Source organism: Danio rerio, chromosome 6 (assembly GCF_052040795.2).
Source record: "Danio rerio strain M-AB ecotype USA chromosome 6, GRCz13ab, whole genome shotgun sequence".
NCBI classification, from domain to species: Eukaryota; Metazoa; Chordata; class Actinopteri; order Cypriniformes; family Danionidae; genus Danio; species Danio rerio.
In genome coordinates this window covers 38,374,058-38,387,607 of record NC_141026.1, presented here as the reverse complement: position 1 = coordinate 38,387,607, position 13,550 = coordinate 38,374,058, and the positions used below count along the sequence as shown (strand labels likewise).

General features: G+C 34.9%; 2 protein-coding genes across 12 annotated transcripts in view; one reads left to right on the top strand and one right to left on the bottom strand.

Moving 5' to 3' along the window:
* Window positions 1-13,550, bottom strand: part of LOC147836423 (uncharacterized) — a 451,022-nt gene that overhangs the window by 50,689 nt on the left and 386,783 nt on the right. For 5 of the 10 annotated variants that reach the window (XR_015493896.1, XR_015493905.1, XR_015493892.1 and 2 more), the window contains one exon: window positions 318-1,608. The exons of the other annotated variants lie outside the window; for them this stretch is intronic. Coding sequence is in view for 2 of the 5 variants with exons in the window: in XM_087257598.1 (XP_087113724.1) it covers window positions 1,575-1,608 (34 nt within the window). In the remaining 3 variants the exon portion in view is untranslated. Of the gene's footprint in view, window positions 1-317; window positions 1,609-13,550 lie in introns of those variants that run through there. 10 annotated transcript variants of the gene reach the window in all.
* brinp3a.2 (BMP/retinoic acid inducible neural specific 3a, tandem duplicate 2) overlaps window positions 11,003-13,550 on the top strand; it is a 101,019-nt gene continuing 98,471 nt past the window's right edge. For both annotated transcript variants that reach the window (XR_015492421.1, XM_087254727.1), the window contains exon 1: window positions 11,003-11,431. The gene's annotated coding sequence lies outside the window, so the exon portion shown is untranslated. The remainder of the gene's footprint in view (window positions 11,432-13,550) is intronic.

The window sequence follows — 13,550 nt, the reverse complement described above, 5'->3', positions numbered from 1 at the left end:
AAGCCCAAAAGAATATGAATAAATGAATTAATGAATTAATAAATTATGTTTTATTATTTCTTGTTTTGTTATGTCCAGTAATTTGCGGCTTTAATATATATATATATATATATATATATATATATATATATATATATATATATATATATATATATATATATATATATATATATTATATAAATAAATAAACAAAAAATGTCATTGTGTAGCAGGTATTGCAATCTCTTAGGCACCTCCTTACCTCTTTCATATTTTATTATTTAGATTGTAACAAGAAGTCTAATGTGTTATTTACTCGAATGTTTTCAAGTAAGGAACACCTTTATTAATGCATTGCTTAATTAAAGTAAGTGTAACGTTGCTTGAGTAAATCATATATGTACTTGAAACAAGAATGTTTACATAATTTCCCAATACATAATACATTTACATACATTTCCTACATTACATTTGCTTTAAAAACTGCATGCAATAACTTTCCAAATAATAAAATCATGTGAATTTTACTCGTTGTATTTTGTTTTTCAGGGCACAGACTTCACAAGTAAGTAAAAAGTAATACAAAAGCAGCCACTAAATACACAAACTGACAGTCTGTCTGCAGTTTAAAAAAGTTTGAGCGCTGTTGGAATAAATATCAGCACTTTCAGCCAATCAAATTATACAGGACCTGAATCTTTAAAACCGTGCACCATTAAGGGCCACTTTTTAAAAAGCCACAATAGCTTAAGTGCTCTTTGTAAATTCCATTTGTCTGAATGACACATTTCTAAGCTATTCAATTCTGATTTATATAAGCTGCAAAGGTTATTAAAATAAGAGTGCTTTGTTTTTAGATTACAGACTAATGACTCTGCATATGAATCATTCATTAAAGACGGGATCTTTAAAGGTGAAACATGCTGTGCGATCTAATTTTTGCTCGAGACTAATGATCTCCAGTGCATTGTCCCTGTTGTTGTGGAGTCTGACAGGTTGCATCTGACTAAGAAGTACAAATGCTATAATAAAATCAATGAATATAAAGCGATCTCCCCTACTTGATCATGCATCACAGTTATATCTTTAAAAAGATGACTCCAATTCCATTCCCACAATCATCAGCCAAAGTTGTGGCTTTAATTTCAGTCCTGACAACAGCCCTTCCATTAAAAGCTCCAAGCCTCCATCAGTGTCCTCACATACCAGGATGCTGGAATTAATCACTGAACCCATGAAAAAAACAACACCAACAATTGAGTAAAACTAAATTGGTAAAGCAGTGAGAGAGCCTACCACAGCCTGTCTGTCTCACTGACACAGAGGTACTGACGTCAAAATAAACATATCTAGTGCAGAATATTCCCTCTTTGGCAGACCAAGTATTCATAAGGCTGAGCATCTGGGTCTGTGTTAATTAACTTGGCATTATCCACGTTCATTTTGTTTAGCACCAGGCTCATGGGTCTGTTTTAGAACTGTTAATTTAGGCCTGAGGAACATGGGGATGCCCATGCCTGATTTGAGGAGAATGCAGTCAGTCCTCCCAAGTGGCTTATGCTCTCCTGGAATTTCGCAGTAATTTAACTGTGCTGTCAATCACCGTTTGCTCCACGTCCCTCTATGTCTCTGCAGGAACAGGGAAAGAGAATAACAGAGATGGGGAAGAGCAAACAATGGTCACTGCTCACATTTCCCAATAGGAGAACAGGTGTCTGCCTTCTAATGCCAACAAATTAATAAGGGATTGGACGAAACGCAATTGTGTCCTGATGCAGTATTTTAAATTTGGAATCTCACGAAGAGGTCTGATGGTGATTATGAAAGAGTCTCTGGAAACTGCTCTGTAAAAATGTCAAGTAATAAAATCTTGGAAGAGCGAAAATGTCTAAGTTAAGTTAAAAGTTAAGTTAAAATTCTTGATTGGACTGCGTATTACGCGAGTAGAAATATACTTTAATGACTTTAAATGAAGGGTAAAATTTTAATTCAGACAGCATTTGGAATGATTAATGCTGATTGGACTAATAAATGACATAAAAAAATTAATTAATTCATTCTTCTTCTGTTTAGTCCCTTGATTATCAGCGTAATAATGAACTACCAACTATTCCGGCATAGGTTTTACTTAGCGGATACCCTTCCAGCAGCAAGCTAGTATTGGGAAACACCTATACACTCTCACATACACACACACACATACAATCACACACACACACTTGGACTAATTTTGTTTAGTAAGACTAATTTTGTTTATGGCATGTCTTTGGACTGTGGGGGAAACTGGAGAACCTGAAGGATAACCATGTGAACACGGGGAGAACATGTGTACTCCTCACAGAAATGCCAACTGGCCCCGCCAGACCTCTAACTATCGACCTTCTTGCTGTGGTGCAACAGTGCTAACCACTGAGCCCCTGTGCTGCCTAAATAAAATATAAATTCTTTCATTCATTTTCTTTTCGGCTTAGTCCCTTTATTAATCAGGGGTCACCACAGCGCAATGAACCGCCAACTTATCCAGCATATGTTTTTTACGCAACTCATGCCCTTCCATCTGCAACTGTGGGGGAAACTGGAGTACTCGAAGGTAATTCACACTAACACAGGAAAAACATGCAAAGTCCACACAGAAATGCTAACTGAACCAGCCGAGGTTTTAGCCAGCGTTCTTCTTGCCATGAGGCGGCGGTGCTTCCTACTGCGTCAATTACAAAAGTTATAAAATAATAATTCACCTAAGCTGCTTGATTTTTTTTAATTGTGTACAGTTATATTTTGAAGTTCCCAAATATATATTTGATATACAAAGATCTATTTGTTACAACTTACAAAAATAAATAACAGTTGAATGTAAAAGCCAATTGTTGATTAACAAACAACCAATCATTCACTCAGCATATATTGCACCACATTAAATATTCATGTGCTTGAAACAGCCACAAAAAATGTTCAAATGCAACATAATTTGAGAGGGAAAAATAAAAATGTCAAGCCTTGATTTAAATGGCTTAATTGTAGTCAGAAGTGCCATATGCATAATTCTGAAACCTATGTTATTAGCAACGCCTGTAGCTGTTAAGTGAACAACAAGCAACATAACACTGATGCTCAAGCTTAGAATAAATGCACATGACAGCAGTGAGAAAACAGCCAATATCTACTTAGAGACTGTGTGGATGAACAAATCAAGTGAGAATGGTTCAAAATAACTTACAATCAAACTCTATAAAAATCATAACAATTTAACTGTAATAACCTTATTTGTCAACATGATGCTGGTGGCATTTAGAGACTGCGCTTTGTCCTAAAGCAACTACTGTATGCTTAGAGGTTGGCCGGTGGGGTGCAGGAATTACACTTACCACTAAGCCATACTTACATGCTATTTCAGACTGAATATTTAACTAGTAGCACTGTAAACAATGTAGGAACCACGTCACAGGTTGTCATTGTTCAAACATAAACCAATGTGAATATTAAACTAACTTCACCTCAGTAAAGCAAGCTAGGTGGAATAGCGCTATTTACTTGTGTTTTGTACTAAATAAATAAACTACATAAATAAATCTACATTATCAATGCTGTAAAAGGTCCCTTATTAAATTGAAAATAGTCACATCAATCGTTCGCCAGAAGATTTCACTGCTGAACAACACTTCTGTGCATATAACCCATCTATAAAACAACACAATCTACATCAACTTTACGTGACTAAAATAGCTTTAAAACATAACATTACCTGTCTAAAAGAAATACTTCAGCCACGGTGTTTGCAGGGTGTTGATGCAAATAAGGACATGAACAGAATGGTGTTAACAATAGAGTCTAAACAGCGTGAACATGGAAAATAACAACATATGTTTCAGTCGACCCTGGTTTCAGAATGACCCATCCAGGACTTGCACAATTTTAGGTGTGAAAAGCTGCAGAATGCCTAACCAGTAGATAACTTTGAGAACTTTCAGGTCGTAGTGATTTGTGAATAAAACTATTTAATATTTCCAGCATGCTGCATTTCCCACTTATTCTGCTACTGCAAAAAGGCACTTCACTAGTCCTGGCAGGTCCTCCTGTCAATGGCACATCTCGTACTTTCTTAGAGACATGCATACTTTTCAATTTGAAGATGCAGCCAACCTATTTTCACTTTAATTTCAGCAACTGACAATGCTGACCAGGTCTGCACACTGGAAGGGTATTGTTAAGAAAGTTCAAGCAGTGATAAGGTTAATAAATAGCTCCACAGCACCGAAATGCCATGTCAATTTGCAATGTCTGCCACATCTCCAGCTTGGAAGGTGAGCTGCCTTCATATTGCTTGAAAGTACAGGCAATGCCTGAAACTGGCTGTAAATTGAATTTTAATGGCACCATATAATATGCTGAGCCATGCACTTTTTTGCCAGCTCTCTTCTCAACGTTGTCACAAAGCAGTCATTCTTATGACCCTGAATTATGCTTGTCATCGCAGACTTCAAAGATTTATCCAAACAACCTCTGAAACGCACAGCACTCGATTTCCACGTGTGTTTTAATTTAGCAGTGCTAAATAATATGTCTTTGCTTTTTTTTCTAATAAACAAAAAGAAATGCATTTTCAAAACCATTAGTTGGGGTGAGTTTAGAGTGCATAAATCTAAAATAACATTTGTTTGTTCAGTTGTCAGGCTACCATTCAGTCTATTGATCGTGTGTGTGTATGTTTGAGAGAAAGCAGTGAACTGTGTTATGCTTTTTTCTCTCTAACTCAAAGACTATTCGCCTCCAGATTAGGACTGCTGTAGCCTGGCAGGTTTCAAAATTGAACAGAAAAATCCTTCTTACCTAGGTATAGAGCATCAGTCCCCTATCAGATGGTATTCTCAAGCCTTATATGCATCGGACTTTCTTTCCCCTGAAGTGTTTTCAGGGGAGTCATTTTTTTCTTTTTCTTTTTCTGGCTTTTTCTTTGATATTTTTTTCTGTCTTTTCTGTTATATCTTCTGCTGATGTTTTAGCTATGGTATATAGGACAATTATATTAATGTGTCAATACTAACAACACATTAAACAAAAGTAACCAAATAAAACAAATATATAATGGAGAAAAAAAATAGGTAGTTTGAACAAGCAGCAGTAATCGTTTTTTTTTCCTTTTTTTTTTTTAAATGTGGGGTAATCACTCATTTCCAGTGTTGTGTCATCTTGTTTTATCTTGCCACTGTGTTGCAGCATTGTCCAAAAATACATTGCATGCTCCAAAACTAGTGTGACTGTGGCTTAAATCTGAATTTCTTCTGCAACATTCACATGATGTGGTCAGCATTTGATGTAAACTTCATGAAAGCATGGATCCTTTCCAACATTTATTATGGTACAGACTGCTGCTGCTGTTGTAATGGTGAGGTCTATATTCTCTTTTTGTGGTGCTTTTCCACTGCATGTCATGTCTCAACACACTTTATCTTTGCCTGTCTGCTATTTTTCTTTAGTACCACCTTGGTTAAGGTTCCAGCCATACTGATACTAATATACTTGCAGCATGGGATATGGATTTGCAATATACCAGACACCTGCTATACTTAAATAAACAAAGAGTCTACACCAGCCACAGTAGGATATTTTTTTAAAGACTGCATTGTGGTCAGTAGATGAGGTGCAGGCATTCCTCTCATTGGTAGCTGAGGAGCGGATGCAGCGAGAGCTAAATGAGGTGGCCAGGAATGTCACAGCGGTGTAACTATAACAATACGCCTATAATCCCACACACTTTGAAGCAGTACTAAACTACAGTGGAATAGCAACGAGAGCCAAAGTAAAGCAAGCTGAGTCAAGCCGAGTCGTGTTGAAAGTGTCATATCACACAATGGGGCCTAAGTACTAGCTGAGCATTGTTTAAATCACACAACCTACCCGAATGGTGTTGCAGAAAATGTCTAGGAATTTATGACCAGAGTGTACACCAATCCTTAATCAGGACAACACAGCTTATTACAAAGCTTACAGTAGATCATCTCAAAATGGTTTCTTGAACATGACATTGAGTGTGTTTACATGGACACCAATAATCGGATTTTATTGCAATTAAGACAATACTCTGATTATACTCTGATCATGAAAACAACATTCAAAAAGCATCTCATGTAAACACCCTAATCATATTATTGTCTTTTTCAGATTAATGGAAAATAAACAAATAAACAAAGTCACTGAATTCTCTATACTCAAATGACCTCCACAGTCAGCAGATCTAAATCGAGTTGAGCACATTTGAGGGAGCAGAAAAAAAGGAATGTGTATTCATAGATTCACAACTACATGATGCTATCATGTTCTTATGGACCAAATATCCTAGAGGAATGTTTCCAGCGTCTTGTTAAATCACAAAGAAATATGGAGTCCAACCTGGTACTAAAAAGGTAACCACATAAACTGGCCATTGAGTGCACTGTACATTGGAATTACTTGACACATCACTGAACGATGAGGTTAATATATTGGAGATTTTACTTGCGTCAAAACCTTTATGAATTTCATTATATCACATCTTTACTATATTGACCACACATCCATGGGGGCATTTTACAGTCATGCACAGGGGTCTGAAAAGCAGTAAGTCACTGTACAAGGAGATGAGCTTTTATGTGAAAGATTGGGGCAAAAAAAAATCTTTACAACCAAAGTGTCTGCAGATTTTTCTCAGCAAGGGCAACTCAATGCCAAAATCAATAGTAACATCCCCTTAGAGGTAATAATAAAAACAGCATGAGTACATAAAAGTAGGGAGACTTGTAATGATAAAATAAATAAATAAATAAATAAATAATAAAAGCTTCTGCAGTGAAAGGAGCAAATAAGATTGTGCTGTAATTCACCTTAAGGTATCATATTGACTAGAATGCTTTTCAAATTTAATATTCAGTATATTGTACACACGTCTGCATAAAATAAATAGTTTGTGTTAATCAGTGGGAGATATTGTGTGTTTCTCATCGGCTCAGAGGGTTCAGAATAACTCTAACCTGCATAAATGTAAAGCACAAAGCAGCTCCAGATGGTGATATTCTGAAATGTGGAATCCTGGAAGGAACAGACCTGGGGTGAAACAGCGCTTAGTTCGACAGAGCTAAATTCATTTCACTAGTTCACGGAATGCAGTTATCTGAATCAACTGTCCTCTATATTCACTACAGGATATTGAGGAAGGCCAAGGTCAAATTACATCAAAATCTGTGAGCATTAGACTTTATCGCCAGAGAAAGTTTTCCAACTCAGTCAGAGATAATCTTAGTCTCCAACTGTGCTCAGCAGGGACTAAAAGCTTAAGAACTGATAGGATCCTTAGACCATGTAAAAATATGGTGCTATAGGCAAGAAAACAGATGATGTGATTAAGCAAAGAAATCCAATGGGTTCAATGAGAGAGCCTCAAATAATTTGCTTTTAAGATGCGATGCCACGGATCGGATGTCTATTGTGTTTACGGCTTACAATCAGCACAATGTAAAGTTAAGTTTCACTTACCTTATAGGAAGTTGAGCCAGTCATACTGTAATGTGTACTGTTTTAAAATATACAGTTGAAGTGAGAATTATTAGCCCCTTTGATTTTTTTCTTTTTTAAATATTTCCCAAATGATCTTTAACAGAGCAAGGAAATTTTCACAGTATGTCTGATAATATTTTTTCTTCTAGAGAAAGTTTTATTTGTTTTATTTCGGCTAGAATAAAAGCAGTTTTTTATTTTAAAAACAATTTTAAAGTCAAAACTATTAGCCTCTTTTAACTATATATTTTTTTATAGTCTACAGAACAAACCATCGTTATACAATATCCGGCCTAATTACCCTAACCTGCCTAGTTAAAATAATTAACCTAGTTAAGCCTTTAAATGTCACTTTAAGCTGTATAGAAGTGTCTTGAAAAATATCTAGTCAAATATTATTTACTGTCATCATGGCAAAGATATAAGAAATCAGTTATTAGAAATAAGTCTTTAAAACAATTATGTTTAGAAATGTGTTGGAACAATATTCTCTCCGTTTAACAGAAATTGGGGTGGGGGATGGGGTGATAAACAGGGGGGCTAATAATTCTGACTTCAACTGTACATAAAATATTGAAGACAAATCTTTGGATTCATTTTGACAGCTGAGATAATTAAAAATGCCTGTTATTATAGTTTGATAACTGGCAAAAACCACTTGTTTATACATCCTTTTGGTAATATGAGTAACTTTTAAAGTACAGTAACAACTAACTCTCATTAGAGTGTTAGTAGACAGTAGGGCTGTGCTACGATACAAATTATTGAGCTGAAGCTTGACTGCGCAATTGAATCGCAAGTCAAATCGAAATCGCAATCTCTCTCAAAAAGATCACAATTAGATATTTTGCCCAATTTGCACAGCCCTAGTAAACAGTATTAGTAGACTGTTTGATTAGAGTTGGGTTATTGTAATTAAGAAACATGTACTGCAAACTCATTTAGTCAGTAAACTGACTGTCGCAGGAACATCAAATGTATATGAAGATTGAAGATATTAAACAGACAGTGTAATTCTCTAATGACATGTGATTGCAAAGTTATCCAACTTAATGTCTAAACTAGAGTTCATTAAAATAATGTCACCTTAGTTTAAATTTGTTTTCAATCTGCCAACAAACATAAGTGCATTTCTAGACTCAGCCAAGCCCACATATTTCAACCACTCATGACACTACTTACGTTAATTTGCATATTAGGACAGATCATAGTTGGTACTTTAGTTCAAACATTTTTGAGAAAGCATTTGCACTTGATTACACTTGAAAATGTAAGAAACACCGCTAAGAGATTGGCCTGCAAGTGATGAATTGGCAGACATACTACTTGCCATCTGTTACATGCCTTCCCAAGAGCTATGACTCTAATCCTTGAAATCCACACGTCTTTATGTACGGTACATGCATAATCAATGACTGTGAAAATAGCAGTATTACTTTTGTTTAATTATCTAGTCTGATATCCCTACACACAATACAGTGTGCTGCTCAATGGCTCTGTAGCAGTTCAGCACCATGGACAGTTCCAGTGCAGTGTTGCGTTCACAGAATGTCCACTCTGGACAATGCCCATCTAATCCATCACAATCAGTTCCCTGATATAACACACACACAGGACTGGTGCGTGTTCCAGCAGATTGCCAGAAGACAAACAATTTCAGTTTGCCAACCTCTGTAATGGATTTGTAGTGCATTCATCCGTTGTTAGAGCCAGAACTGGGTTTAACCAATTCTTTAACGCCAATGAAAAATAATGTATTCCTGGTCTGATCTATCATGATTCTATCAGCTGCAGATCAAAGACTCTCTGTAGTGAACTCCAGCTGGTTAAATGTCTCTTGTCTTTATCTGATTTATTCTGATAGTAAAATGTAGACATTGATGCAACGCAATGAAATAAGAGGTATGGTTTTTATTGTCTGCCACTGTGGTCTGAATCACTCCTACCTCACAGATATACAGGGTCTCAGGGCCAGAGATGGACACTTCAGAACCCACACATGCTGCTCACATTTCAGTAAAGCTTTAAAAGTAATGTTAAAGTAATGTGATGTAAATGCTAAAGGAAACAACGAACTGAATGAGTTTTACCATATGTAAAATAATGATGATAGATTTTTTATAGCCAGTCTATTAAATAAATTCTTACAGTCAAAAATAAATAAATAAAAATTAAAGTAGATTGGGAAGGAATGCATTTAAATACAAATAAGTAAAAAGCATGGCATACTTATTTGTTATGGATAAATATTTAATTTAGTAATCACAGTATAATTATTGTATACAATGAGTAATTGTTAATGTTTAGTTAAATAATTAGTATATATAATTATCATAGTAAAAAATATAACTGATTGAATTTTGTGTGCACAAAACGGCATTGTTCTTTTAAAATGAGTAGCAACAGGTTTTCTAATAAATTCATTATAAAATATATATTGCCCTATTGAACATTTTTTTTTTTTTAGTAAATGTGTATAACAGCTCAAACTGGCTATAATATATTACTTTATATGATCTTATGACTAATAACAATTAAATAAACATGCCATCTCATAATATCTATACGATGTCACATTATTATAAAGGCGATGCCAATCACAGATGTCATTTTCTTACCAATAAACTACAACATTTAACATCAAAATGTACATAAAGTTAAAGTCTTTGAAAATGAATTTTTCTTTTCTTTTTTTTTTCTTTCTTTTTTTTTCCAAAATTATGTTTAACAGAGCAAGGAAATTTCCACAGTATGTCTGATAATAATTTTTCTTCTGGAGAATGTCTTATTTGTTTTAATTTGGCTAGAATAAAAAGCTGTTTTAAAATTTACAAAAACAATGTAATGAACAAATCATATTTTACAATAACTTGCCTAATTACCCTTAACCCTTCTAACATTTGTGACTATAAAAAATAACGGATATGCTAAAATTAACATTAATTGCTGTAGAATTACATTAAGCTGAACTATTTTCAAAGCTTTTAATTTAGATAAATGATGTTTGAAAATGATACCTTACTTTATTTAGCCTATATACCAGTAACTATATGCTAATAATAATTTATAAAATGTAAAGAGGTAGAATTTCACCAACAGATAATATGGGGTTATAACCTGTCGATCCAGTGCACGTGAGCAGAACTTTTGCATTAGCCGGAGCAAAGTATTTAAAACTTTCTCGAAAAATATACGAAAAAAATAGGTAAGCATTTACAGGGACCTCTAGATTTGGTAACATAGCCTGCTTATCATTCCAACCTCGTCCTGAGTTTTATGCATATCCTCCGAAAAGCCATTACAGAGGGCTACTTGTGTTTTAAACATGTGACTTGTGTGAAAGAGGGCGCGCGCTCGCGTCTGCCAGCGTTTATCCATTGAAATTTCTCTCTCTCTCTCTCACACACACACAGACACACACACACACGGAAAGAGATGCAGAGTAGGAGGGTCAAGCAGAGCTATGTGATGGGACTGACTTTATAGAGGAATATCCACAGGCACTTCCAACAGAGACTGAGAAGCTTGAGTGTCGCAGTCCGTTGGCGGATGTTAAATTGAGACGCGCGCGTTAACTGAATAGCGCGATCTGTTTCTAACTGTTTAGTGGATTTATAATCGACATTATTTGACTAAATGCGGTTATTTCGTCTTCAAGGAATAATTCAAAGCTCTACAGGGATGACCTTACCTTCGCTGTACGATGGGGGAGATTTGTCACCGAAGTTGGACTATAGTGAAGTAGCGCCAGTTTAAATATTTAGGTGCTGCCCATACGACCTTTCGTCCATTTTGTCTGTACGCCAAACAGTTTTCGTTACTTCCGTGGCTTTTTATGGTGATGTAACAAACAATAATTATAAAAACTGATTCAGCGCAGAATGGGACGTGAACGGATGAAGTTTCAACACTGAGGAGCGTTATGGTGAGTTGAATTTTCAATCCGGCCGTGTTTAAAATTGTTGTCAGTGTACTATAACGTTAGCTACTGTCTGCGAAGATGATCGTTGCCTCTTGCGGCAGCGGGACAACTTTAAACAAACGCAATCTCTCATAGCGTTGTTATGAAGGATGTGCATACAGCAGCTCATCAAGACTACAGAGATCCTTACACGAGGTACTGCTGTGATCCCTCAAGACCGTTCATGTATTTATGCATGCCATGTGGTGCTTGATACACACACGCACACACAAACACTCGTTGATATTTCTGCATTACTGTTAAAAATAATGCTCTTACTCAGAATTCGTTTAAGCATACCCTTTTAAAACAAGGGAACCTATTTCAGTGGCAAGACTAATTAGGATTGCTCCTTGATTATTTATTTCAGCATAAAATGATATAAATTAACAATATAACACCTATATATATATTTATATATATATATATATATATATATATATATATATATATATATATATATATATATATATATATATGTGTTTGTGTGTGTGATGAATTAAATACCCAAGATCTTTTTCGTAGAAATCACAATGTGGGATTCTAATATGCAGGTACTAGTCTACACAGCTGGAGGTTTACAGAAAAGACGCCTGAAACTTTGCTGCCTAGTCAATCAGCTGCAAATTCATTGCTTTAATTGGTGTCACTATATCATCCCTACCATCTGTTATCAAAATAGCTTGTAGCTTACTTGGAATTACTTTAAAACTAAATGACATTTAATTATAGAAATAGCCAGAACTATAGAGAAACAAAGTCCACTCGATGTATGACATCACTGAGATGGAAATACTGTTTTGTAGTGTACAATATAATTTGAACCACTATGCCAGTACTCATCTATCTCGGGTATATGGGGCAAGCACAGAAAAGCAAATGATGTTGCATTACTCTTCTTTATCCACAACATACATGCTGTAACGGGTCTTTCTGATAGAGTCAGCAGAGGAAACATACATTGCCAATGGTCTTACAGTAAATGCAGAGTCAATCAATCAATCAATCAATCTATCTATCTATCTATCTATCTATCTATCTATCTATCTATCTATCTATCTATCTATCTATCTATCTATCTATCTATCTATCTATCTATCTATCTATCTATCTATCTGCCAACCAACCAATCAATCAATCAATCAATCAATCAATCAACCAATCAATCAATCAATCAATCAATCAATCAATCAATCAATCAATCAATCAATCAATCAATCAATCAATCAATCAATCAATCAATCAATTAATCAATCAATAAGTCAATCAGTCCATAGTTAATATCTATTTAACCTTGTATCATTCCAACTACTCTATGGAATACAAACTTCAAAATAATCCTTAGACATTGCATATTTATGAATACAATTATAAAAAAAAATTGATTATTTGATTAATTAAGAAGAAATGTTAGCATGTTTATTTACTTAATTGCAGTGCCACTAGTGGCACCAAAAGGAATTACATTATTTGTGTCATTTTTTTCTTTTTTTCGGGTCAAGCATGGGATGATGATAACTGTTCTCAAGGTATACCGTGGCTTGGAAAATGCTTTAGGTTGGACGCACAACTGTGATTGTGCTACATATATGATTTATTTGCTATAACAACCGCAACAATGTCTTTAAAAAACAACTGACAAAGTGAAATTACTGAATTACTTTGGATTCTTACCTGATAAAAAATAAATAAAAAGATGAAAAACCCAAAAGAGCAACAGCAAACATTGAAATAATTTTGTATAAATTTTTGACAACTTCATATTGCCTAATTTGATCTTTTTGTAACAAATTTCATTTGGAGTAATTTGTATCTTTATTTTTAATGTATCTTTTGTTGGTAAGTTACTTACAAAATAAACAAAAATAACTAATGCATTTTAGGTGAAGTGACGTGCAAATGCTTGTTTCAGTATAAAGCTGCGGTTACTCTAGAGTTTCTGTGTGCAAAATTCTGTCGTATCACGCTGCGAAATGGGGCGGGATTAAACAAGATGATTAGACATTAAAAAACATTACAAAAAGCGTGCGATTGCTCCATATTTTACATTTCTGTAAAGAGAGGTCATGTTCTGATCCTCGAT